The sequence below is a fragment of the Trachypithecus francoisi genome, unplaced genomic scaffold, assembly GCF_009764315.1.
Source record: "Trachypithecus francoisi isolate TF-2019V2 unplaced genomic scaffold, Tfra_2.0 Lachesis_group0, whole genome shotgun sequence".
Taxonomy (NCBI): domain Eukaryota; kingdom Metazoa; phylum Chordata; class Mammalia; order Primates; family Cercopithecidae; genus Trachypithecus; species Trachypithecus francoisi.
This window is the reverse complement of record NW_022681453.1, coordinates 162752552-162780017: the sequence shown is the minus strand read 5'-3', so window position 1 is coordinate 162780017 and position 27466 is coordinate 162752552. Positions and strand designations below refer to the sequence as shown.

At 43.4% G+C, this 27466-nt stretch overlaps 2 protein-coding genes and 1 long non-coding RNA gene across 6 annotated transcripts in view; 2 read left to right on the top strand and 1 right to left on the bottom strand.

Annotated features, from left to right (window-relative positions):
• Positions 1-8603, top strand: part of NEK11 (NIMA related kinase 11) — a 331953-nt gene extending 323350 nt beyond the window's left edge. For both annotated transcript variants that reach the window (XM_033212686.1, XM_033212687.1), the window contains one exon: positions 7701-8603. In XM_033212686.1, the coding sequence (XP_033068577.1) occupies positions 7701-7890 (190 nt within the window). In that variant the 3' untranslated portion in view covers positions 7891-8603. The remainder of the gene's footprint in view (positions 1-7700) is intronic.
• Positions 1-19700, bottom strand: part of LOC117084195 — a 46170-nt gene extending 26470 nt beyond the window's left edge. For all 3 annotated transcript variants that reach the window (XR_004437340.1, XR_004437339.1, XR_004437341.1), the window contains exon 1: positions 19537-19700. This is a non-coding gene — a long non-coding RNA (uncharacterized LOC117084195). The remainder of the gene's footprint in view (positions 1-19536) is intronic.
• Positions 19701-19897: 197 nt separating this feature from the next.
• On the top strand, positions 19898-27059 carry NUDT16 (nudix hydrolase 16). The gene is made up of 3 exons (XM_033212688.1): positions 19898-20196; positions 20300-20569; positions 21418-27059. Exons 1-3 carry the CDS (start codon positions 20059-20061, stop codon positions 21595-21597), a joined length of 588 nt encoding a protein of 195 aa, XP_033068579.1. The 5' UTR covers positions 19898-20058; the 3' UTR covers positions 21598-27059.
• Positions 27060-27466: the final 407 nt, after the last annotated feature.

Genomic DNA, 27466 nt, shown 5'->3' with positions numbered 1-27466 from the left:
CAAATGGAGAAGAACATACCATGCTCATGGATAGGAAGAATCAATATCGTGAAAATGGCCATACTGCCCAAGGTTTTATAGATTGAATGCCATCCCCATCAAGCTACCAATGACTTTCTTCACAGAATTGGAAAAAACTGCTTTAAACTTCATATGGAACCAAAAAAGAGCCCGCATTGCCAAGACAATCCTAAGTCAAAAGGACAAACCTGGAGGCGTCACGCTACCTGACTTCAAACTATACTGCAAGGCTACAGTAACCAAAACAGCATGGTACTGGTACCAAAACAGAGCTATAGACCAATGGAACAGAACAGAGTCCTCAGAAATCATACCACACATCTACAGCCATCTGATCTTTGACAAACCTGAGAGAAACAAGAAATGGGGAAAGGATTCCTATTCAATAAATGGTGCTGGGAAAATTGGCTAGCCATAAGTAGAAAGCTGAAACTGGATCCTTTCTTACCCCTTATACGAAGATTAATTCAAGATGGATTAGAGACTTAAATGTTAGACCTAATACCATAAAAACCCTAGAAGAAAATCTAGGTAGTACCATTCAGGACATAGGCATGGGCAAGGACTTCATGTCTAAAAACCCAAAAGCAACGGCAGCAAACCAAAATTGACAAATGGGATCTAATTAAACTAAAGAGCTTTGCACAGCAAAAGAAACTACCATCAGAGTGAACAGGCAACCTACAGAATGGGAGAAAAGTTTTGCAATCTACTCATCTGACAAAGGGCTAATATCCAGAATCTACAAAGAACTCACACAAATATACAAGAAAAAAACAAAAAACCTCATCCAAAAGTGGGGAAAGGATATGAACAGACATTTCTCAAAAGAAGACATTCATACAGCCAACAGACACATGAAAAAATGCTCATCATCACTCGCCATCAGAGAAATGCAAATCAAAACCACAATGAGATACCATCTCACACCAGTTAGAATGGCAATCATTAAGAAGTCAGGAAACAACAGGTGTTGGAGAGGATGTGGAGAAATAGGAACACTTTTACACTGTTGGTGGGATTGTAAACTAGTTCAACCATTATGGAAAACAGTATGGCGATTCCTCAAGGATCTAGAACTAGATGTACCATATGACCCAGCCATCCCACTGCTGGGTATATACCCAAAGGATTATAAATTATTCTACTACAAAGACACATGCACACGTATGTTTATTGTGGCACTATTCACAATAGCAAAGACTTGGAATCAACCCAAATGTCCATCTGTGACAGACTGGATTAAGAAAATGTGGCACATATACACCATGGAATACTATGCAGCCATCAAAAAGGATGAGTTTGCGTCCTTTGTAGGGACATGGATGCAGCTGGAAACCATCATTCTTAGCAAACTATCACAAGAACAGAAAACCAAACACCGCATGTTCTCACTCATAGGTGGGACTGAACAATGAGATCACTGGACTCGGGAAGGGGAACATCACACACTGGGGCCTATCATGGGGAGGGGGGAGGAGGGAGGGATTGCATTGGGGAGTTATACATGATATAAATGATGAATTGATGGGTGCTGACGAGTTGATGGGTGCAGCACACCAACACGGCATAAGTATACATATGTAACAAACCTGCATGTTATGCACATGTACCCTAGAACTTAAAGTATAATAAAAAAAAAAAAAATTTAAAAAAAAAAGAAAATCACTCAAATGCTTTTAAAGCCTCTTCCTCATTGTCTGGATATTTACACTTGACCCACATTTAGGTATGCAAATATCTCTAGCAAGTGGTTGCTCCATAGCCTGCTTGAATTTCTCTCCCCCCAAAAAAGCTTTTTCTTTCTTTGTCACATCTAGGCTGCAAATTTTTCAAACTTTTATGCTCTTCTTCCCTTTTAAATATAAATTCCAAATTTCATCGTTCTTTGCTCCAATATCTGAACATATGTTGTTAGAAGCAGCCAGGCCACATCTTGAAGGCTTTGCTGCTTAGACATTTCTTCCGACAGACCCTCAATCATCACTTTGAAGTTCAAACTTCCACAGTTCCCTAGGGCGTGGACAGAATGCAGCTAAGCTCTTCGCTAAGGCATAACACCTGTGACCTTTGCTCCAGTTCCCAATAAGTTCCTCATTTCCATCTGACACCTTGTCAGCCTGGACTTCACTGTTCATATCACTATCAGCACTATAAAACCTTATAAAGTGTTCTGGTCACAACCATTTAACCAGTCTCTAGGAAGTTCTAAACTTTTCCTCATCTTCCTGTCTTCTTCTGAGCTATCTGAATTCTTCCAATTTCTGCCCATTACCCAGGTTCCAAAGCTGCTTCCACATTTTCAGGAATCTTTATAGCAATACCCCTCTCCTTGGTATCAATTTTCTGTATTAGGCTATTGTTGCATTGCTATAAAGAAATATCTGAGACTGGGTAATTTATAAAGAAAGAGGTTTAATTGGCTCATGGTTTTCCAGCCTGTACAAGCATAGCACCAATATCTGCTTGGCTTCTGGGAAGACCTCAGGGAGCTTTTACTCATGGCAGAAGGGGAAGTGGGAGCAGGCATGTAACATAGCAGTAGCAAGACAGACAGAGTGGGGAGGGGAGAGGTGCCACACTTTAGAATAACCAGATCTTGTGAGAATTCATTCCTTATCACAAGGACAGCACCAAGCCATGAGGGAACAGCTCTCCAGACCCAAACACCTCCCACCAGGCCCCACGTCCAACACAGGGGATTATAATTCAACATGAGATTTGTGCAGGGACAGATATCCAAACTATATCAGTCCCTTATAATCCTTTTTTATTTCTGATTCATCTGTTGTAATGTCTCCACTTTTATTTCTGTTTTGATTTATTATTTGTGTATTTTCTTTTTTTTTCATAGTTAGTCTAGCTAGAGCTTTCTCAATCGTGTTTTGTTTTTCAAATGACCAACTCTTGGTTTGATTAATTTTTTCTATGTTTTTTATTCCCTATTTGATTTATTTTTATTCGGATCTTTTGCAAAAATAAATTAATGGTACTATATAAAACTAAAAAGATTCTACACAGCAAAAGAAATAATTAACAAAGGAAAAGACAACCTACAGACTGGGAAAAAATATTTGCAAACCACGTATCTAATAAGTGGTTAATATCCAAAATTTATAAAAACTCTTACACCTTAACTGCAAAAAACCAAATAACTCAGTTTTTAAAATGGGCAGAGGCAGTGACTCAAGCCTGTAATTGCAGCACTTTGCTAGGCCAAGACGGGCAGATCACGAGGTCAGGAGATTGAGACCATCCTGGCTAACACGGTAAAACCTCGTCTCTACTAAAAAATCCAAAAAACTAGCTGGGCAAGGTGGCGGGCGCCTGTAGTCCCAGCTACTTGGGAGGCTGAGGCAGGAGAATGGTGTGAACCCGGGAGGCGGAGTTTGCAGTGAGCTGAGATCTGGCCACCGCACTCCAGCCTGGGCGACAGAGCAAGACTCCGTCTCAAAAAAATAAAAAAAAAAATTGGGCAGAGGACCTGAACAGATATCTCTCCAAAGATGACATTAAAATGGCCAAAAGATATATGAAAAGGTGCTAAATGTCACTAATCATCGGAAAAATGCAAATTAAAACCCATGAAATATCACCTCACACTCCTAAGAATATCTGTTATCAAAAAGAAGAAATAAGAAATGTTGGTGTGGAGAAAAGAGAACCCTAATATATACAGCTGGGGGACAGTAGACTGGTACAGGCACTATGGAAAACAATATAAAGGTTCCTAAAGAAGTTAAAAATATAACTACCAATGACCCAGCAAATCCCTCTTCCCAAAGGAGAAGAAAATACCACTTCATCAAGATATCTCCCATGTTCATTGCAACATTGTTCACAATAGCCAAGATATGGAAACAACCTAAATATCTATCAATGGAGAAGTGGATAAAGAAAGGGTGGCATAGATATACAATGGAATATTATTCAGCCTTATAAAAGGAGATCCTGTCATTTGCCACAACATAGAAAGACCTGGAGGACATTAGGCTAAGTGAAAAACAGCCAGACACAGGAAGAAAAATATTGCATGACCTCACTTACATATGGAATATTAAAAAAAAAAAGAGTTCAAATACACAGAGATAGAGAATGAAACAATGGTTACCTCAGGCAGGGTTGGTAGGGGAGAGGAAATGAGGGAATGTAGGTCAAAGGATACAAAACAGAAGATAGGTAGGATGGGCAAGTCTAGAGATCTCATGTGCAATATAAGGACTAAAATTAATAAAATTGTATTGGGAATTTTTGTTAAATAAGTAGATTTTAGCTGTTCTTGTCATTAAAAAGTAACTGTGAGGTCATAGATATATTAATCTGCTTCACTATAGTAACTTTTATTATGTATGTGTATCCCAATATCATGTTGCAAACCTCAAATATACACAATAAAATTTAAAAATCAAAAATAAAGTATTTTTTAAAAGAATAAAGGCAAACATTTGAGATAGTCATTTGGGGAGGAAAATAAACATACTGGAGAAATACGGTAAGATCATTGGGTAGTGCTGAGAGCCATTCTGAATCATCTTAAATGAGAGACTTGGTACATTTGGATGCTTTTCTCCATAAATATTCTCTTGTTTGGGTACAGCCATGGAGTAGGTATATGACTGAGTTTAACCATTAGGTCTTTGCCAGACAAAGGGAAAAGGAGTGGAAAAGGTCAAAGGTATTTGCAAGATAATGATTGTGATGATGGGCCGTGAAATATAACTGTGAGGAGGTGGGGAGTGAGTATATGAGGTTACAAAGGGAGTGAGTAATTATTATCATGGGGGTAGAGTCGAAGGAATGAAGAGTACCATGAAGTGGAAGATTGGCTGGTAAGTATGGTGGGAGGGCATAGAGGGGGTGGTTAGAGAGTAGGAGGCGTGAAATCAGTTTCAGAGGTCATGTAGTCATTGGCACTGATGAAGTCAATTGATATGATCATGTGAATGGGCAACTCAGGTAGGGTAAAAGAAATGACGGCTGAATGTTAGGCAGTTCAAAACCAGAGACAGCAAGAATACAGAAGTCAAGAATGATGACAAGATACAAGGTGGAAGAAAGAGAGTGGGCTGGTCACTGAAGTAATCAATGTATGAAGGGAATGACCAGGGTTTGGTAGATGTCAGCAAAAGAAACACCTGATTTTGGGGGGTAACTGAGGTGACCAGGGATGTCAGGCATGCTGGAATCAGTCCTGATAATCTCATGACAGAAGGTGGGAAACCTATTGTGGAGCCTAGGGCTGCTGGTTTCTCCAGCATCTGGTGTTTTAAGATCAGCATTTGAGTCCAAACTCCACTACACTAACTGTGGAGCTTGAGAAAGACTACTAAAAACCTACTTATTCTCATCTGTAAAATGAAGACAAATGTTTAATGAATTGCCTAGTTCACAAGGAGCATTTGATATAATGAATGCAAAAGCACTTTGCAAGCTCTAAAGGGCTATAGAAATGTTAGTTAAAATTAAAAATGTATGTCTTGCATTGTCATTACTAGCCTTTAAACCACAGCTAGAAGAATTACTTATTCATCTCTTTATATGCCACAATATATAACACATATCCTATGATTTAGAGATTACAAGGTTGAATAACACTGAACAATAAAAGCTTATAAAATGAGTGAGTCTATGACCAATGTCTCCAATGTTATCAACATTACCATCATTACTGTTAAGCATTAATGCTTCAAAAATTGTGAAAAAAGCCTGGGCGTGGTGGCTCACGCTTGTAATCTCAGCACTTTGGGAGGCCAAGGTGGGCGGATCACCTGAGGTCAGGAGTTCGAGACCAGCCTGGCCAACATGGTGAAAACCCATCTCTACCAAAAATACAAAAAATAGCCAGGCATGGTGGCAGGTGCCTGTAATCCCAGCTACTCAGGAGGCTGAGGCAGAAGAATCACTTGAACCCGGGAGGTGGAGTTTGCAGTGAGCTGAGATCACGCCATTGTACTCCAGCCTGGGGGACCAGATCGAGACTTCATCTCAAAATAAATAAATAAAAATAAAAAAATTTTTAAAAATTGTGAAAAAATACACATCCTGGTTTTTCTTTTTACCAAATCCATTGAAATGAAGAAAAAGAAATATTTCTTCAAGTTAAAGTCACACAAATATTTATACACTTTGACCTAATAATCTCATTCCCATAACATTTTTATCATTTAATCAAGCACAATATATATTTACTCTTTTCTCTGTTCTTCAGAGAAAAGTGCAGAAACCCTAAGTACGCACATACATTTTTAGAGTGAACACACACAAGTAATAGCCCAACTCCTAAAAATTTGATGTCATAAAATATTCCTCTAAAATGAAAAAGCCTAATGTCTAAAGATGAGATATTCATACTATGTTATGGTGAAAAGAAGCGAAAAAACTCATTGTTTGGTGAAGGGATAATGGAGTAAATATTAGCACATAAATTCAGTGGAACAATATGGGGCCATTAAAAACAACAACTGTGAAGAACCGCAAAGCTAAATCCACCAACTTGAATGCCCTTGAGTTAAGCAGGCAGAAGAACTATGAGAAGCAGCCTGGTATAAAGTGATAAAACATAGGGGAGGTAGTTCAAAGATGGTCAGAAAATGCAGAGTACAGAGCTCTTGCAGGCCCCACATAAAGACATTCACATTAAAACATTTAAAAATAATAAAGGAAGATAAAACATGGTATTGATAAAACATGGTATTGACAAAACATGTTGTGGGCCAAATTTTGCCCATAGGTCTTTAGTTTGTGACCCTTTCTGGAGATAGAGGAAAATAGTCAATGGTGAAATAAACATACTAGATATGGCAATGTGATTATAACGTAAAGATTATGTTGACGTAAGGACAAACACTGGAAGTGTGGAAAAAATGAATGTTGGCCTTGTTGGAAACTTAGCCAAATAACTTTGCCCCTTTTAAGCCTCAGTTTCTTCATCTGTAAAATAGGAATTTAAAAAATTGCCTCCTTCGTAAAGCTGTTGTAAGGGTTAAGTGTGATTGTAAGGGCAAAGTGAGTAGAAAAGGGCCTGGCAAGTGGTAAATAAAACTGTTCTCCCCCTCATTTTCCTCCTCCTCCTCCTCATTGTTGTTTCGTTATTATTATTTCAGGATTTTATATCCCACAATCCTGTTTCCCTTTGTTCGACTAACTCCAGCCACAATAGCTTTCTTGTTGTTTTTCCAATATGTTTTAGCCTTAGGTCCCAAATTCTCTAGCCCCTAGTATTTGTCTTACTTCCTGAGAGCTTTTGCTTAAATGATACTTCCTCAGAAGAATTTTCCTGCCTGCCTCACCCTGCTTTTTCTTCATTGCACTTAGAACCATCTGTTATCTTATGTGTATATGTGTATATATACATACGTTTATATAAACACATATGTGTGTATATCTGTGTATTATATATATATACACACACACAAGGGCAGGACTTTGCCTGACTTGTTTACTGCTATATTCCCAGTTCCTTGAAGGGTACCTGGCACATAATAGACATTGAGGCATTATTTGTTGAATATTGTTAAATGTTTAAAAAAGGGCACAATTTAGACATTGTGCCCTTTTCCCCCCATTTTTTCTAAATCCCAGAATGACAATGTTTGTAAAATCAATGATTTAAAAGCACATTTTCCTGCAGGTGATCTTAATACGTAACTCTTCATAATCTTTTGTAACTTTTTTGGCAGATCAGCCATGCAGAAGCTGGGGACAGAAGTATTTGAAGAGGTCTATAATTACCTCAAGAGAGCAAGGCATCAGAATGCTAGCGAAGCAGAGATCCGGGAGTGTTTGGAAAAAGTGGTGCCTCGAGCCAGCGACTGTTTTGAAGTGGACCAGCTCCTGTACTTTGAAGAGCAGTTGCTGATGGGAAAATAACCTACTCTCCAGAACCATCTCTAGGCAACAGTCAAAAAGAAGCAGGAGTTCAAGTGGACAAATGTATGTGAAAATTCATTTAACATATAAGCTGAACTCTATTATGGGGAATGGATACAAAAGCGGAGCTCCCATATTGACTTTCAATTCCTCGTCAGAAGTACTGGCTTCTTTAGAGAGCGGTAAGCATGGCTGCCTGTGCTTGGAGTCATAAGTGTTATTTGGACTATACCGTGAGATAAGCTTGTAGATCAAGTTTGGCTCTCTTGTAAAGCATTTCTCTCATGTGCACCCACTGGGCTTCCAGCAGAATTGAGTCACCCTGACAATGACTGGGGAGAAGCCATGTGCTCTTCATCATTTTCAGCTGGCAGACAGAGCTCAGTGCCTGACTGCCTAGGGTCTCCTGGACTGTGGGCAGCCAGCCAGTGAAGGTCACTGGACCCTAGCCTACAACATGCTGAGCTGCAGCGCAGAAGCCAGACATTCCTGTCTTAGCTGGCCTGTTTTTGGCCCACTTTTGCCCTTCCATGACTAACCAGGAAGAAATGTATGTATTTCATACACACACAAGGACCTGGATTAAAAATCCAAAAAGTGATTCTCTTCTATGATTTATTTCAAACTCATCCATAGATAATTCAAGATTTGTATTCAAAATAAACATAGTTTTCACAGTTACAAAATAAATCACCTATTTTATCTTTTCCTTATGTAAAACTTTATTGAATGCAACATATCCATCCTTTGATAATTATTACTTAGAGCCAGTAATATTTGGTTAATTTGGTGCCTGCTGGGTACCAGTACTGTGCTTAGTAGTTTAAGGGCCTTCATTGGATCTTTTCACTAACTCGAGAGAGATAGAGTGAAAGAGAAAGAGAGAGACAGAGAGACAGACAACAGAAAGAGAGATGCTCAGGTTAGGTAATTTGCTTAGTCACTCAGCTGCAAGAAGCAGAGTTGGCATTTCAAACCAGGTCTGTCTCATTCCAGAATCCATACTCTTAACCACTGTCTATCAGAATTTTCAACCATGGAGCTACATTAGATTTACTTGTGAAGCTTTTTAAACATAGACACATTTAAATATACTGTTAATGAAAAAATTATTCTGACACTTATTGAAATGACAAAAAGACTGTACTCAGGACTATTTTGATAGGTATCAAGAATATTGCAATATGGGAGAGGCATTGGGCTCAACTCTGGTTTCTTTGCTGAAGCAAAGAAAACTAGAGATTAATAGCCAATTAGCAGAATAGGGGCCTTGGCGGATGGAAAATTTCTAAGAGGAGTATTCAAAGGTTAGGGGTTGTATTCGTCTGTTTAGTGTTGCTATAAAAGAATACCAGAAACTGAGTAATTTATAAAGTAAGGAAGTTTATTTCGCTCACGGTTTTGTAGGCTGAGAAGTTCAAGGGCATGGCCCTGGCTTCTGGCAAAAGCTGGCGTGCTCCCTTCACGGTAGTGAACGGGAGGTGGATGAGTACGAAGACAGGGAAACCTGAGGGGTGTCCTGGCATTATAACCCCACCCTTCCGGGAAATAATTCATTCCCACAAGAAGTAATCTAGCCTAGAGAGCAAGAACTCACTCACTACTCCAGATCTGTACCACAGCTATTTATGAGGGTGCTCCCCCATAACCCAAACATTTTCCACTAGGCCCCACTTCCCAACATCACTGCTTTGGGGATCAAATTTCAACATAAGTTTTGGAGGGGCAAATATTCAAACCATAGCAGGGAGACTCCTGCTAAACTGACTTAAGGCTTCCGCTGAAGGCAGGCCAGGGTCATCAGAGATAGAGGGCAGGTGATGAGGAATCTGATCAGATACTGAGGATGAGCAGCTATCAAATATGGGGGATTCTCAATAAACTGAGTTTACCAGAATTCTTGCTAAAACTGGATTTGGCAGGCTGAAGACAGAGCCAAGAATGAGTCCTCATAAAAAGAGGGCTCAAAAGAGCCTGTCTAAAGTTTGGTCAAGGAGATAATCTTCAATACCCAGACCCACCCCCACTCCCTTCTCTGGGAAGATAAGGGGCTAAAACATATCTATTGTTTCAGAACTATATGGGTGAATCTGATGCCCGCAGTACTGTTAATTCACTTTTCTGCCTCCTGCTGATGACTGAGGAAACTAAGAGAGGTTCTTTATCTTACTAACCTGTTATCAGTGGTGCTGTGCTTCCTGCATGATGCACTCCTTTAAACCAGTGATTCTCACATTTGAGCATGCATTTGAATCACCTGGAGTGCTTGCTGAAGCACAGATTGGTGAATTCCATCACCAGCATTTCTGAATCCAGAGGTCAGGGTTTCTAACACATTTCCAAGTGGTGCTGGTGCCACTGGTACCACACAGAACCATTGTTCAAGACCTTTCTTTCTGTTGTCTCTATTCTCCCCCTCCCTCTTTTTGGAACAGTGGTTTGGCTGTTCTTAATTGGGGGCTTAATTAATTTCACATCTTGGAAGGTGGTATGAGGACTTCAAAGAAGGCTCCAAAGACTTCAAATGCTTCACAGCAAGTATAAACAAGTAGTAATTGGGGTGGAGTGGTAGGGGAGTCAGTGTGAATAACTTGAGAGAACTTAATGGGCTTATTTTAAGGACAAAGGGGCATGGTCACTGTGCCCTAACGCTCTACCCTGTGGCTTCACTTCTATCCCTGCCCAGCGACCAAAGGAACCAACCAGGTGAACCCACAATTTCTCTAGTGCTCAAGGGTTATGAACATCACTCTTCTGAGTTCCCACAATTCCCTTACACTATGGAGAGGTATTGGGGCTGCACAAATCTTCACTCTGCCTCTTCCCAAAGTGAACAATGCTCGTTCTCACCCTCCCTCCCTGCATACTGGAGAATGATTCCTGGCTGGGAGGCTGGGGGACAGGAGCATATATGTGCTCTCACAGCCCCTGTGTCTGCAGCAGGAAAAGCAGACCTCAAATACTGGCTTCTGGAGGTGGGATCTGAGACTTTTCAGAATTTGGAACTTGAGTGTGTTTCCCAAGTCAAAATCTAGGACCCATGGTTGTTGCCATGGTAGAACACTGAAAATCAGGTTTGCCCTGGGAAACCTGTGATGATGGGAGCATGTGACCACACTGCTGCTGACAGTGGGCATGCAAATTGCCATCATATTAACAGGGACGAGACCTCACCCCAGAAAATGCTCCCCAGAGCCCACATGCCCTTTTGTGACCAACCAGATTGCAAATATGACTGGAAGAGCAGGGACCATAATATTACCCCAGTTAATAAAAATTGCTGAATCTTCTTGTTAATGTTTTCCATAACATTAGAACAGAACAAAACTTGTGTGCTGGGTCCTAAGAGGAAATAGCTAGATTTTCAAATAGTCTCTTTCACAAACAGATTCACATTCCTATACCTAGCATTTCAGAACATGGTTCTTAGAAGACAGGTGCAGACCAAAAACAGCTTACTCTCCAGGGATTTGTGTTATGCACTTCATCAGGCTTAAAAGAAAAAAGAGCTAGGAAGAAATATCATTTTGCATCATAGCTCCATGCCTCTAAAGAGAAGCTCACTCAAATTTACTTTCATTTGGTTCACTGGGGTGAGAGTGGGGAACAAGATTTAACAGTACTTGAAGGTTAAATCTTTGACTTATCGTCATTGGGAAAATGCTTTCTCCTTCGGCTACACTCAATCTTAATTTTGAACCACTTCGAATTGTATTAATAACTATCCAACTGCAAGACGGCGGGGGAAATTGACTAAGGAGTTAAACTAGGAAGTTTCTTGCTATGAAACAGTCACTATGAGCAAATAAAGGGACCCTGCTAGCTTGCTGCTTTGTAAAAAAATATATACATATATATTTCAAAAATGCCAGTTGACCTTTCTGCTTTCTATTTATACAGAGGAAATGCCACCAGCTATTTTGGGTGATGCAGAGATAAAGCACACAAAGGAGAGTGCTGGAAGTTAATTATTTAATGTCTTTGGGGCTGAAGTTGGAGCAAAGCTCTAGGTATATTATAAGAGTCCAGCCATCACAGTGGGCTCAGGGTAAAGGAGGTTGACAAATTAAGCAGTAGCTCAACAGGGGGAAATATACCACATTTCTCTTTCAAGATGATGGGTTCACTAGTTAGTGTATCAGAAGGGAATGGGGCCAGGCCACTAAGGGGATAAACAGAAACAGGCAAACAGAAGGAGAAGGTGTGGGGCTGGGGGAAGGAGAGAGACACAGCAGAGCAAAAAATGTTTTAAAGTACTTCTGCCACACCTGTGTAAGGAAAAAAATTGAACTTGATAGCAGATGACTTGGATTCCAGGCCGACTCTTACCATTTACTGTGTGATCTAAGGCAAAAAAAGTGATTTCCTCTGAATCTGTTTCCTACCTGTGTCTGAAGATTGCCGTAAAGAATAAATAATACAATAGATTGAATCACATGAAATTGCCAATGCGATTCAGCCTAATGTGTTGAAGTGCTTTAAATGCCATAAGATGTTCTCAACTTTGAGGAAAAAAATCATTAAATGTATTGTCATCTTCCACCATTGGAGATTCATCCCTGAAGACTTCCTTAGGTTTCTATTATTACCATCCAAATGCACCCTGAAAGATAAACACTTTTAGCCATTTTCAGCTAGCACTTAACAAGAAATTAGCTGAGAGCCAGCTAAGAGCTGACAGAACCATAAGGAAGACAACTCTGGAAGGGCAAGTCAGTGGATTCTCCAGACCAGCCTTGCTTTCTTTCAGTGCCTCAACCCACTTTACAGTTCATGAATCTGCAACACCACAGTGTTCATCATCTTAGGATGCTCAAGTTTTCCTTAACTTCAGAAGGAAGTTCAGAAATTTGGTTCAACAAATATACATTATAAAATTATATATTCACAAATATTCACTAGGAGTACCATAGTTATTAACATTTATACAGAATTGGAAACATGACTCCAATAGGAATATTTTCTTTTTTATTTCATTTATTCATTTATTTTTGAGGCAGAGTCTCACTCTGTCGCCCAGGCTAAAGTGAAGTGGTGCCATCTTGGCTCACCACAACCTCCGCCTCCCGGGTTCAAGCAATTCTCCTGCCTCAGCCTCCCGAGTAGCTAGGATTACAGGCATGTGCCACCACACCTGGCTAATATTTTTTGTACTTTTAGTAGAGACAGAGTTTCACTATGTTGGCCAGGCTGGTCTTGAACTCCTGACCTCAGGTGATCCGCCTGCCTCGGCCTCCCAAAGTGCTGGGATTACAGGCGTGAGCCACCCGCGCCCGGCCCCAATAGGAATATTTTAAAAGTAGATTTTTAGGTTTAGTTCAGGAGACAATCTTTCAACAGCTAGAAACATTCTCTTTTCTTCCCAAAATATTGGCTTTTCCCACTTTGATAGTTTGAATTTTTAATCCCAATTTACCCCTCCCTATACCCCTGACCGCTGCCTTATAACTCTGTAGTTCTCAATATTTCCCCACTCCTTGACTCTGAGTTTGGTCGTGGAACTTGTTTTAGCTGAGGAAAGTACTAAGGGGCTGGGAACATGTCAGTGCACTTGGATATGTTCTCTTGCATCTCCCTCATCACCAGCCAGCCTGTCTATCACAGGAGGATGACAGAGGTGGAGCAGAGCCACCCCAGCCAGCCCACAGAGTGACACAGAGTCACCTCAGCCACTGCAGAGCAAAGCAGAGCTGCTCCAGGTTAGGTACAAACTCCCGAGCAAGAGATACATATTTCCTGCTGCATGCTGTTCAGGATTTGTGGTTGGTTGTTATGTGGCATTATGTGTCAATAAGCTAACCAAAATGTCTTCCTTCTCCTGACATCACTCTCTTTATTCTTTCTCCAACACTTTGGGCTTTTTTTTTTTTTTTTTGGCATTGATTTTTATAAATCTGGAGGAAGTTTGTCTCCAACTAAATTATTCTGTGGCTTCTTAGAAAAAATACAGATACCCTTTTTCAAAATGGCCCAGGTGAGTCACAAACTCTGACTTTTCCGACCTTCAGCATATTTCAAGGTAATGTGGGATGACAGCATGGAGCCTACCTGGACTGTATCTTCTAATTCTATTCTTTGGATGAATGTGTACTGAGCTCCCATTCTGTACCAGGCACTAAGTATAGGCACATAGTTTTGAATGATAAGAATTCACCAGGCAAATAGAAGTGAGGAAAAGATCTTGCAGGCATGAGGAACACAAAGATGGAAGACATAGCCCTATAGATTCTGGGAATCTGAAATCCTTTGGTGCTGGGGGAACATGAAATATGAGAGTGATAATGTTAGGTTTAGAGAGAAGGGGATGGTGACCAGCCTCCAACACGACTTACAATGATCCTCACTTCTGGTATATTCACGTCCTGTGTAGATCCTTCCCACACTGCCTCAGGGGCAGCCTGTGTGACCAACAGAATACTGTAGAAGTGATGGTGTGTGACTTCTGAGACTAGGTCACAAAACACATGGATTTCATCTGTATCACCCACACTGGACGAAGCCAGCCACTATAAGAACATGTATGCAACCCTATGGAGAGATCTCTGGGATAAAAATTTGGGGCATTTTGCCAACAGCCAGTACCACCTTGCCAGCTGTCAGTGAGCTATGGGAGCATATTCTCCAGCCCTAGTCAAGCCTACATTTGACTACAGATCTGGCTGACATCTGGACTAAAACCTTATGAGAAACCCTGAACTAGAACCCCCCCTTTTAATTCCTGACCTACAGACACTGTGAAATAATGAATGTTTCTTGTGACGGTGTTAATACATTTTACAATATGTTTCAGCAATACATCACCAATACAGAAGGCAAAGCTCAGATATATGCTGCCATGTTTGCTCTGCTGTGTCCTGTAGTTAGGGGCAGCCACTGCAAAGTTATTGATGAACATGATCTTTAGCTGTATCATGGCATCGGGTGGAGAGCAGGTTTGAAGAGGGTGAGACTGGAGGCGGGACAGCAAGGCAGGAGGTTTGTCCAGGTGAGAAAAGATGAAGGCCTCACTTGCATCTAAGGAAGTCAAGACATCCTGAGGGGAGATAATGAGAGAGAACTGAGGACTGACTGGATGGGTAGAGGAGTGATGGAGTGGTCTGTGAGGACTGGTAGTTTTATAGCATGGGTGACTGGGCAGGAGATAGGTCATTCACAGAGCTGGGGATACAGGAAGACAGGCAGATTGGGCGGGGGGAAAAATACTGAGCTCATTCCTGGGTGTTTTGAGTTTGGGGTGCTTGTGGGTATTCAGTTAAAGAGGTCTCCGCGGCCGGGCGCGGTGGCTCACGCCTATAATTCCAGCACTTTGGGAGGCCGAGGCAGGCAGATCACAAGGTCAGGTGTTCGAGACCAACCAGGTCAACATGGTGAAACCCCATCTGTACTAACATACAAAAATTAGCCAGGCGTGGCAGCGGGCATGTGTAATCCCAGCTACTGGAGAGGGCAAGGCAGGAGAATGGCTTGAACCTGGGAGGTAGAGGTTGCAGTGAGCCAAGATCACGCCACTGCACTCCAGCCTGGGTGACAGAGCGAGACTCTGTCTCAAAAATAAATAAATAAATAAATACCTGCATACATACAAATAAAAGGTCTAGGCATGGAGCTTCGGGTGTCTGAAAAATTCTGTCCTGATAGTGTGAAATGGATCTACTTAATGAACTCCAAAAACAGAGCAGTGGATGGTTTTGATGCTATACCTGCAAATAACCAAAAACAGTGTTAGCTTCTAGAAAATGCACCTCCTTTAAGGCTCCTGAATGGGATTTTAGGTTATGTGAATGCTTAAAAATATAATAAGCAACAGCATCTAGCACTTTCAGGAAGTAACTGGGTAAAATTACAGCCTCTAGCTGATCGCTGTCTGCTGGTTGCATTTCCTCCCCACTCACACCACGGTATATTCTTCTAAATTAGTAGTTCTCAACCTTGGCTCTGCATTCAAAGCACCTGGAAAATGTCATGAGGATTAAGTAGAATGGTTTAAAAATAACTGTCAGAGGCAGATGGCAGATGTTTGCTATCGCTTTCTTCCTGCCTAAAAAGTGAGACTACACTCTTACCTCTCTCCCTCTCCTGAACCAAAAGGGATCCTCTCATTGAAAGAGTTTTGTACAATGCAAAACTTTATTCAAATATATGTGACTCTAAAAGATAACTCTTAAGAAACATAGCCACAATATTATCACATCTCAATTATCCATAATTCCTGTATATAAAATATCCCATCAGTATTCTCATGTCCCTCACTAGTTGAATTTTTGTTTGTTCAAATTAGAATAAAGCCCAGTTGCTTCAATTGATATGTCTCCTCAATCTCTTTTAATGTATAGAGTCTACCACCATGTTTCTTTTTCCCCTGTAATTCATTTATTAATGAAACCAGGTCATTTTTCTTGTAAACTTTCCTTCAGTCTAGGATTTACTGATTGCATCCTCATGTGTTTTAAAAACAAACTTTTACAAAAAGTTTTACATTTGCAGGCCAGGTGCAGTGGCTCACTCCTGTAATCCTAATATTTTAGGAAGCGCAGGTGGGAAGATAGCTCGAGGTCAGGAGTTGGAGACCAGCTTGGGCAATACACTGAGACTCATCTATATATTTTTTAAAACTTTTTACATTTACAGGAAAATTGTGGAGACAATACCTAGACTTCCCATTACTCTAACTAATTTACTCTATAATTAACATCTTACATTATGGTACATTTCTTGCAATAATGAACCAATTTTGATATATTATCATTAGACAAAGTCTATACTTTATTCAGATTTCTCTAATCCATTTAGTCATGTCATGTGTCCTTAGGCTAGTCTTTGTTGTGACAGTCTCTCAGACTTTCATTGTATTTCATGATTGCTATTAACTGAATATTTTTGTTCCCCCTAAATTCATATGTTGAAATCCTAACTCCCAATTTATTGGCATTTGGAAGTAGGGCCTTTGGAAGGTGATTAGGTCATGAGGGCAGGGGCCTCACAGATTAGTGACTTTATAAAAAGAGGTGTGTACATATCTATAAATATTTCCCTATGTAAACATATGTAGCTATATTAAGTTAAACATGAGTTAATACTGATGTCTCCAACTCAAATCCACTATTACATGGATCATTCTAGTCTCTTCCTGATATTTTAAAAAGGGGCATCTTTATATTTCTAATAATTGGTATTTAGGTTGAGATTCAACTTCAATTTTGTGCAAGAAAAATTAATAGGAGGTGATGTATTCTTCCACCATGAAGTGCACAGTAACTGGTTCTTTTCATGATGTTAGCAACGATTGATGATCAATCCCTAGGATCCATAAATTCTTTAAAGTTTAAAAAAAATGTAAAATTGTTATTGGCTCCTTCTTCTTTGATTAGCTAGAATACTTAAAACAAAAATTTCCTCTCATCAACTATTTAGTAGCCCCGAGGAAGCGCCCATATAAAAAAGGCAGGATGGGCTGGGCACTGTGGCTCACGCCTGTAATCCCAGCACTCTGGGAGGCCAATGTGGACAGATCACATAAAATCAGGAGTTCAAAACCAGCCTGGCCACCATGGCGAAACCCTGTCTCTACTAAAAATACAAAAATGAGCTGGGTGTGGTGGTGGGCACCTGTAGGCCCAGCTACTCAGGGAGGCTGAGGCATAAGAATCGCTTGACCCTGGGAGGCAGAGGTTGCAGTGAGCCGAGATCGCGCCACTGCACTCCAGCCTGAGTGGCAGAGCAAGACTCCATCTCAAATAAATAAATAAATAAAATAAAAAAGGATGATAAATGCTTAATTCTTTTCCTCATTATTTTACAAATGAATTGGTTCCTTAGCATTCTCCTAGACTGACCACAGAGCTATTTTTGGTTCCGTGTACCATTATGAACTTGGAGCAGCTCTTTAGGTACATGGCTCAGCCCTCTACCTGCAGCCTTCAGTCCTGGGCATTCCACCTCAGGATAGTGAAATGGGGGATGGTTGGTGGGGGTGGGGAGGTGGGGCAGAGGCAAGAGGGATTTGAAAGGGATGGCAAGGTTGGGGGCTTTTAAGGGCTTCCATATTCCTTCATCCAGAAAAACCTCTGGTCTCCAAAGCATTAATTCCTGAATAGCTGTTGCCTTGGTTTTTATAGATTTCGTGTTGCCTGATAAATAGTTGCGTCCATCTTCAAATGTCTCTTCAAGCAACCAGGAAAGAAAGAACAGTCTGAAGATCTGGAAAGGGCATGTTTAACCCTAAATCCTTAAAAGTAGCTAATCTAGGAGACAAGGTCACCTTTGAAATGCTGGGGAAAGGGGTAGATCACCTCTTCTCCACCTTGGCTATTAGTTACCTGAAACACCTTTGAAAAGCCACATATGTCCCTGCATTACCTCCACAGATTCTGATTCAGTTGGTCTGGTCGGAACCCTGAAATTGGCAGTTGCTATCAGCTTTTAGAGCAAGGTGAGTGTAACATGAAGCTAGGCCATTTCCAAGTCCCCAGAATGATAGCAGACCAACGTGGACTGTATCACACCTACAGCTTTATCACATTGATCTGGCCGTCTGAGGTTAGTAGTTGGCATCTCCACCCTGTAACTCAGAAGACTAAGCTGGGAAAAATGATGCCCAACAGTTTTCATCCTTGATGAGTGTGGCTCAGTTCCAACCCCTGGGTCTTTAACTTAACACATAGCACTGTGCCCCAACCCTCGACTCCAAGAATGGCTACATTTACTTTCCGCCTGGTACTGTTACAAGTGCTTTACATATCTCAACATCCCTAATAGGTTAGTATCATCTCCACTGAACAGATGAGCTATTGCGATCTGAGGAGTTAAATGGCTTGTTAAGGTCATAAACCCGTTTCTGGGTGGGTCCGGACTCTTTCCCACCACATGCTGTCACTTACAGGCTGTAACTTTATGCCCAGCCCCCCTCAAGGAGCTGCCTCCTGCTTTCTATTGCATAATCAATATCGACACCTGGTGTAGGGGCGCTCTGCAGGGTGGGGAAGGCCTGGCCTGGGGTGAGGGATCCTGCATCTCAGCATCAGGCCCTGAGTAGGCCTCTGCCCTTGTGGTAGGATAACCCACCCTCCTTCACAGCTCAGAGGTCTCAGAGTGTTTGAGGGAAAGACTAGAAAGCCTAGGAGGCTTCTACCTCTCACCCCTCCTCACTCCCAGTCCTGTGCCACAGGATTTCACTCACAGCTCCTTCCACCCCCACACTTCCCCTGAAAATCTCACTGCCCTGTGACTTCTCCATGTGCCACTTCCTGTGCGTCAGACCCCCACGATCAGCTGCCCACTGCCTATGGCCACCCCAATTCCTGACTAGAACTACACTTATCACTGCTCACCCTTCTCCTACTCTCCCCTTCTCAGAAAATGACACCACATCCAGGAAACTCTGAACCACCACTAGCCCAGCGCTCCCTCTTCCCCATTCACTCAGTCACCAAGTCCCCTCAGTTTCACCACTCAAGATAGTTGTTAGACCATGGCGCCTCTCCACCCCCATTTCCCCAGGATGGGCCTTCGTGTCTGAGGCCAACCCTGCCTCATTTCCTCCTAAAGCCCACCCAGGCCTTGTGCTTTGTGTACCATCACACCCAACCAAATGTACTTATTGCTTCTTTGGCTCCCAGCACTCAACTGAGCGCCCCAGCTCCTTCTCACCTGATGGGACACTCCAGCTGACTCCAGATTGTGACGTAGGCGTTTATGTACCAGCTTTGTTTATGTTCAGGGCGCTGCCATACCTTCAGTCCCTTCCCGCCGCAAGCCTCATTTCCTCCGAACCCAACCCAGGCCTTGTACTTTGTGTACCACGAAACCCAACCAAAGCTACTTCCCTGACTTGCTCTTTTGGCGCCCAGGAACCTTTATGTACTGGCCTTGCTCCAGGTTCAGGGCGCGGCCACACCCCCAGCCCCGCCCCACCGCAGACCCAACCCAGAGGCTGCTTTCGGTTTCCCTAGCGTTCCTGGGCCCTGGACTTCAACCCGGTCTGCAAGTCCCGCCCTGATTAGCTGCCTCCCGCACCAGTCGCGGCCCTGGGTCCTAAGGCGCCTAGGTTCCTCCCCTTATTCCTGCAGGGATTGGGCCTTGCGGCACCGCCCAGGCTCGGATTGGTCCGATGTGAGACCCGTCCCTCTGCACACTTGGGCCTTCCGGACAGCAGAGGAGCAGTGTCCGGCCATGGCCGGGGCCCGCAGGCTGGAGCTGGGCGAAGCCCTGGCGCTGGGGTCGGGCTGGCGTCATGCGTGCCATGCTCTCCTCTATGCGCCGGACCCTGGGATGCTCTTCGGCCGCATCCCGCTGCGCTACGCCGTACTGGTGAGAAGGGGGCGCGCCCGGCCACTTTCTGCCTGAGCCCCGCACCCTCTCTGGGGGTCTCTTGTGGGGCTCCCCTGCCAATCCCTGCCTCCCCCTCTCGCAGATGCAGATGCGCTTCGATGGACGTCTGGGCTTCCCCGGCGGATTCGTGGACACGCAGGACAGCAGCCTAGAGGACGGGCTGAACCGCGAGCTGCGCGAGGAGCTCGGCGAGGCGGCGGCCGCTTTCCGCGTGGAGCGCACTGACTACCGCAGCTCCCACGTCGGGTCAGGGCCACGCGTTGTGGCCCACTTCTATGCCAAGGGTCTGACGCTCGAGCAGCTGTTGGCTGTGGAGGCCGGCGCAACACGCGCCAAGGACCACGGGCTGGAGGTGGGACCAGCCTGGGACTCTGTCCCTTTCCCAGTTTCCTCTTCTCCCAAAGCTTTCTTTACCCCAAGAAAGCATCCCTGGAGAAAAGTTTTTTGCCCCTCTGACCTTGCCCTCTCCCAGTTTTCTTGGTGGAGTTGAGATCGTGGTCATCTCTACTTTGAATTAGTACTGCCAACCTGGGCTTTCTGTAAAGGTCTTTCCCACCCTTTACCAGGAGAGATCCTTTCTAGAACACACTCATCCATGTCTGTCTGCTGTTCCCTATTGACAGTGTGATACATTATCACATTATCTAGGTGTGGCAACCTAGGTTTTATTCTTGGGTTTTGCTTTTCTTGTGTAGGAGATGTGGCCCTGATATTTCAGGCAGGGCTAGTAGATAGATTATGTATGAAAGTGGTTCTCAAAATTTGGCAAGTAGCAGAATCACCTGGGCGTCTTATTAAAATAGCGATTTCTCTCAGCATTCCTGCATTGGTGGCGGGGCGGGGAGACAGGAAACCTGACAATTTGCAATTTTCAAAAGTTCCCAAATAATGCTGATGCAGATAATCCGAGGACCACATTTTGACAACCACTCGTGAAAGGGTATGAATACATCTTTGAGACAGGAGCCATTAGAGGTTTAGAAGCAGATGTGGGAAAGATTAATTGATAGAGCTAGATAACATGTTTTGGGTCATTTTTCTGCAGAAGGTTGGGCCACTAGGCTTTAGTGAGGTGTGAACCTTGGGCCTGGTTCTGCTGGAGTATTAAGGGGTGAGGCCTCTGCTCTAGAAATATCTGCTGGAGAGAGGATGGAGTTAAGGGAATGAGCCCCAGTGTCTCCTGTCTCCTTCCTTTTACAGGTGCTGGGCCTGGTGCGAGTGCCCCTGTATACCCTGCGGGATGGTGTGGGAGGCCTGCCTACCTTCCTGGAGAATTCCTTTATTGGCTCTGCCCGGGAGCAGTTACTTGAAGCTCTCCAAGACTTGGGACTGCTGCAGTCTGGCTCTATTTCAGGCCTTAAGATTCCAGCTCATCACTAGAGGCAGCCCTCCATGGACCCATGGAAACTGAGATGAGGACCTTGGTACTAGGGAGGGAGGGAAGGACATGGGAATGTTTTCTTATTGGACTTGAGAGATGATACATGATCCCAGATTAAAAGAAGGAGAAGTATGTACCATATGTTTTGAGCAGAGGCCCCTCCAACTCATGGCATCAGGGGCAAAAATTCACAGCTCATCCCAGGCACCCTGGCAGGTTCTCAGAGCCTGCCTCCTCCCTGTTTATATGCATACAGCCTAGTAACCCCCAGGCATGCAAATATACAATCTGTAACAACACACAGCCTGACACCTTCCCCTGGTCATGTCCAGTGTAACCATGAAGTGGCATTTGTCACCATACCCTGGTCCCTGATTGCAAGGAACTTCTGAAGCAAGGGTGAGTCCTTCCTACACTCCTCCATGGCTTGCCCTCCAGGGTCTAGCCCAGCCTATTTGTTAGGGAGGATAGAGAAGCAGAGGCCCCCCTGTGCTTCCTGAAAATAGACTTGCTCTTGTCTTGAGTGGTGACCAAGGCAGTTGGCTCTTAAAAGGTGGGAGAACAGCCCAACCAATCCCCAATCCTTTTCTTCTGAAACTGAGCAGGAGGGGTAAGGAAGTGGCTAGGTCTCCTTGGACAGCATGGACATGAGACCTGTGAGTACTGGTGTCTCTCCTCCAGAGCTTTCATCTTTGGGATGCCTGAGACTCTGAGACTATCAGAAGGGAATTGCACCCCAGTCTAACCCTGCCCTGCCTTCACTTCATGTACATAAAGGTGGCATAAAAACATAGACTGGAGGAGGTAATCCATGGGAAGACAAAAAGAAGAGGACTCAGGACAAGGCCCTGAGGAAGCCCAATCCTAAAAGTTTGGGCAGAGGGAACCAGGCATGTTAAAGACAGAAAGTGGACTATGTGGAGTGCTTGTGAGGGTTTCACTAAAACAGAGGCAGAACTGTCCATTGAATTCAGTAACATGAAGTGTTTGATGACTGTGATGGCAGCAATTTCAGGAAGGGTGGTGTGGAAAGCAGGCTGGATTGGTTGAGTGAATGGAGAGTGGGGGAACACAGCATGTGAGAAGTTGGCCCTAAAGGGGCTCAGGTTAATAACTAGAGAGCTGTGGAGTCAAGGCATGTTTGAGATGGGAGGTAGAGCATGCCAATGCTGATGGCAACGGTCAAGATGGTGTGATGAGAGAGGTGGGAGGGGCATGAAGAGGAGGACCCCTGAATGAGCAGAGTTCATGAGAAAGGAGGAGGGATGGGACCTTTGTAAGAAGAGACACAGCCCTGCAGCCTCACACAGCTCAATAAAACAGAAAGGGGCAAGTATAGAAGATTAGGATGACTAAATTAATGGGGAAATGATGAAGGAGTTTGAATCGCTTTGTGAAATGAAGTGAGACTATCAGCTAGATGTGGGTGGGGCACGTTCTCAGAAAGTATGAAGTAGATGTTTTCCTAGGTGTTGAAATCAGGTTGATTAAGGAAACAGCAGAAGGGCAGGGCAAGGCTGAGCTCTGAGATGGTCAGTTTAGAGTAGGGTGCTGGGCACTCAGGTGTGTGTGTGTTGAGTGGGGCTCTGCACGCACCTGTCTTCCCCTCATCAGGATTCAGGAGCTGGGATGGAGATGCTTACTGCAGTGCTGGGGTTTTGCCAGGGGAGTATAGGAGGTGAGAGAAAGATGGGCCAATTCAGATGATATGCACAAGAGAAATTGTAGTGATGAAATGTGTGGTCTGAGGATTAATCTGACCAAGATGGAAACTGAAAACTGGAGGTGACTAGGGAGAGATTAGGAAATTAGAGGTCTTGACAAGGTAGAAACTCCAGCATGGTGAGGGGTTGGGCAGGGAGGTATATTTGAGCCAGACAGGAGTGCTTTGGAAATTGAGAGGTGGAGCAATCTCAGGTAAAGGCAAAATAGAGGGTATGACCTGGGGTTGCTGGCCAGAGCCAGGGGAGGAGCCTTAAGAAGTGAGATCTAGGGTTGGTGAGGCTGGAGGGTAGGGTGAGCCTCCACGTGGGTGCTGGAGCAAGAAACCGACAGATGTTGAGGAGGATGGTGTGACCTAGGAGTCAGCATCCTTGGTGAACACGAGGAGTGGCCACAAGGCCAGTGGCACCTGCTAGAGGGGAAAGCAGGCATGACAGGATAGCATCTCCCAGGTGAGAGCCTTTTGAGGAAGGGAGGGTGGGCAGTGGTCTGGAAGCTCAACGCAGAGCAATGTGATCCCCACTCTCAGCCCTTGGTCTTAGAAGAATGGGAGTACCCAGTGGGGGAACAGCTGTACAAATGAGATAGGCCCCTAGAGGTTAATCATCATCTCCTAATCGCACCCTGACCCTTTTGTCAAATGTTATCTAGATTAAACCTCAGTATAAGCAGGCTGCAGGAAATGGACATTCCAGTGGCTCCCGGGGTTCCAGCCTGTAGCACCTTCATCTGCGCTTTGCGCACTTGGCTCTCAGTCATATCTGCAAGGGACCCTGAAGCCTGGGAGGTCAGAGTCACTGACCCTTGATGGCACTGCTGACACACCCCTTCCCTTAGGTAATTCTGGATGCATAACTCATTATGGGATGTAATCCAGGTCAACATTAATGCCACCTGGAAGGTTCTGCCCTCAGCCTCACTCTGCTTGAGTATCCCAGTGATCAGTCTCTCAGGACCTGCCTACCGGGCAGCTCATCTCTCCACTTATTCGCATTAAATTGACTTTTTATTTAGGTCTCTGGAGATGGTTGCATGGGGAGGAGCCCATGACTTTCCTGTATGATCCCTTGAATACTCTCCAGGTCAGTAGATTACTTCTCAGGCAGCCTTCATAAAAGTGTTTCAGTTGCACTGTACTAGGGTTTGTGTTCATCTCACTCACATAGACAGTCTCTGGGTAGGCAGACAGGGGGTGATACAAGCTCACACTCTGCATTTCTCCTCCTCTTAGCCATTCCCACCCTGCTGAAGTTTAAGGAAAGCCGGGGATGATGACCCACTTAAGCTTTCCTTGGCCTTGTTAAGTCCAATCATCTGGGGCAGGAAGAAGAAGAAGAGAAATGCTCATTGCAATCTTTGATCCCCACTAACTGCTGTGGTGACTTTGACCCAAGCCCTTGACCTCCTTTTCCTTCTCTGAAATGTTGCTGTGATTCCTGTGGTGAGATTAGATGAGGCAGCACTTGGGATAAGCGTGCAGAGATGCACTGAGCGGTATGAAAGTACAGGATGCCGTATACTTTCCTGCTTCACAGCACATTTTGTTTCTTGCAAGGTGAGTGGCCCGGCCGCCTCCCCACAAACACCTGTTTCTGCCTTTCTCAGCATAATCAGCAAGGTGTTTCCACTTCTCAGCATTGCACTTTTCTGCTGGTGCAGAATAAAAACACTTTGAGCTCCTCCCTGTTCTGAGACAAAGTCCTCTGTGGTCACCCAGCATATGGCAAAGCTGCTGCTTTGGGCTGGAACATTTGATGCAACAGTGACTTCTTCCTTTCCTAGTTACCTGAACCCTTAGAGCCGGGAGCCGGCCAGTGAAACAGACAAGGGGACGGGAAGAGAAGAGGGAAGGCATGTTTCCTGTATGAGTTTCAGTTTATTGCACAGAAATGTTTTTGAAACCTTTGTCACCAATAGAATCATGAATAGGTGTCGGAGAGTCAAAAATAGAGGAAAAAGTTTAGTCTGTAAACAAATCATTGGATGGCATTAGAATTTGAGCCAAAGTAAAAGATGCTGGACCTCGGCCCTTATCAGAGAAGTATAGAAGAGCCAGGTAGGGGATTTTATTTACAACATGTTCAATTCTGAGGAAGAGAAGTATGGGCAGGGCAGAGGAAAAAGGAAAAATGGGAAACCCCCATGGACTTAAGGCCCCCACAAAGAGAAACCATATGCCTTCTCGCCACTTCCCTTCCGACTTGGGCAGATGAGGAAGTACATGCTCTTTAGGGGCGGAGGCAGTCTACAGGGGCCAGCTGGGCAGAGATGAAATCTTGCAAAGGAACCTTTCTTACACTGAAAAAGCAAGAATAGCAAAGGGACTTTGGGAAGGACATAAAACAAGAAAAGGAAGCTCCTCACCAACAGCTCCCAGATGGAGGGAGTGTGTGTGTCTAGTGTTTTCACCAAAGTTTTGCTCATCCTGATGCACAGATGCACAGCTGCCTGTGCCCTCACCATGGGCATGTACCCACCACAGGCATTCCCAGGTGATGCAGGGGCGGAGGATTCCCTCTTTCCACTCAGGATAACAACCCCTGGATGGGGTTTTCAACAAGTATAGAAAGCTCCTGGGCGCAGCCAAGACTCTCACCCACAGTCCCAGTCCTCCCACCTTCTTCAGGTCTCTAGAAGACAGAACAGATGGGTTTACAACATCCTGTTATCCTCACTAGTCCTAGGCTGTGGATGTAGGGAAAAGCCAGGCAAACAAGGAAGTGTTGGAGAACAGTTGAATGACTCCATTGTTTGAAACCAAAATTGCAGAATTGCCCCCAATTAAGTAAACACTAAGTAACATAGGTCTGTTCCAGAAATACTACAAAATAGAAGAGTATGTGAGCACCAGATGCACGTGATAAAGACCATGCTCTGGAAGATTCATTCCAAGGAGTAGAAGCAGTATTTGCTCAGGGCATTTAAGGAGAGCACGGACTCTGGAATGAGGGGAGAGAAAAGATAGGACATGCAGGAACAGCTGGCAACACCAAGGAAAGGATTTAAGGAGAGAGATCTCTCTATTAGAGAACTTAACATTACCCTAGAAACAGCAAGAGCATCATCAGCCCCAGGAAAATCTACCTCTGATGTGGAGACCAGGCTTAAGAAAATCCCCTAGAACCCAGAGAAAAAGTGCAAAACAAGGAAAATGGCCAAAGAGAACATCCTAGATATAGAGATCAGACAATGAGAATCCAGAGTCTTGTTAAGTGATAGAAGGAAAATACTAACAGAACGCATGTAACAGGAACACTATTTTAGAGGAAAGAAGAAGAAAAGTTTCCTAAACTCAAAAAGTACTACACCAGAAGTGGGCAGTACTCACTATGTTCAGGAAAACAAAAAGATAAAAACTGAAAAGCATCAGAATATTTTTTCTGTGAAGGAAATTTGTAAGGTAGGAGAATTAGGTCATTTACTACAGCACAAACTGCACGTCTATCTAAATAGACATTTAAGTGCAAAAACATGGATATTACTCGTAGTTTTACTGGAAAACCATACAGATGTTTTTTATGAATGTACAGAATGAAAGTAAATAACTGATCAACAGGAAAACTGTGTAGGAAATTTGTGAGCTGGTTGTGAGGCAGTGGCTCCTATTATGTATAATTGTAGTGCTGCGTACTGCGTTAATGATGGCTGTCAAACAATACGTTAGCATTTGAAAGGAAATATGTATACTGGGAGCATAGTAATTATTTTATAAAGAATAACAATAAATCATTTGATTTTATGCTAGTTCCTAGGTTCTCATTTATTTTAGTAAAAGTGAGTAGTGAGGAGGGAGGAAGCAGCATAAAAATGTGCTGGTTTTGCTGAGGAAATTAGCATGATTTGGTTTCTGAAAATGATAAGACTTATGAAATTTTACTATTTCAAAGTGCATACCAAAACAATATGATTCTGGCTGAATATGAAAAGATGAGAAAGAATGCCGGGGAATTACAGTAAAAAAGTAAGAGATCATCATAATATTAATATCAAAGGCCCTAGAATTCTTTAATTGATCAAGAGATTATCCACAATAATCACACAATCACCAACAACTTCAGATTATATACAGCAAAGTCTATTAGAAATTCATAAAATAGTATTAAGAGAGTGCTAACATACTTTCATCAATGTTTCACAGTTAAAATG

What these genes read in the sequence shown, in the direction of transcription:
- NUDT16 (XM_033212688.1), top strand. Translation starts at nt 20,059, where the DNA reads ATGGCCGGGGCCCGCAGGCTGGAGCTGGGCGAAGCCCTGGCGCTGGGG. An exon ending in CGCTGCGCTACGCCGTACTG is followed by an intron (nt 20,197 to 20,299) that starts GTGAGAAGGGGG and finishes CCCCTCTCGCAG; the next exon opens with ATGCAGATGCGCTTCGATGG. An exon ending in CCAAGGACCACGGGCTGGAG is followed by an intron (nt 20,570 to 21,417) that starts GTGGGACCAGCC and finishes TTCCTTTTACAG; the next exon opens with GTGCTGGGCCTGGTGCGAGT.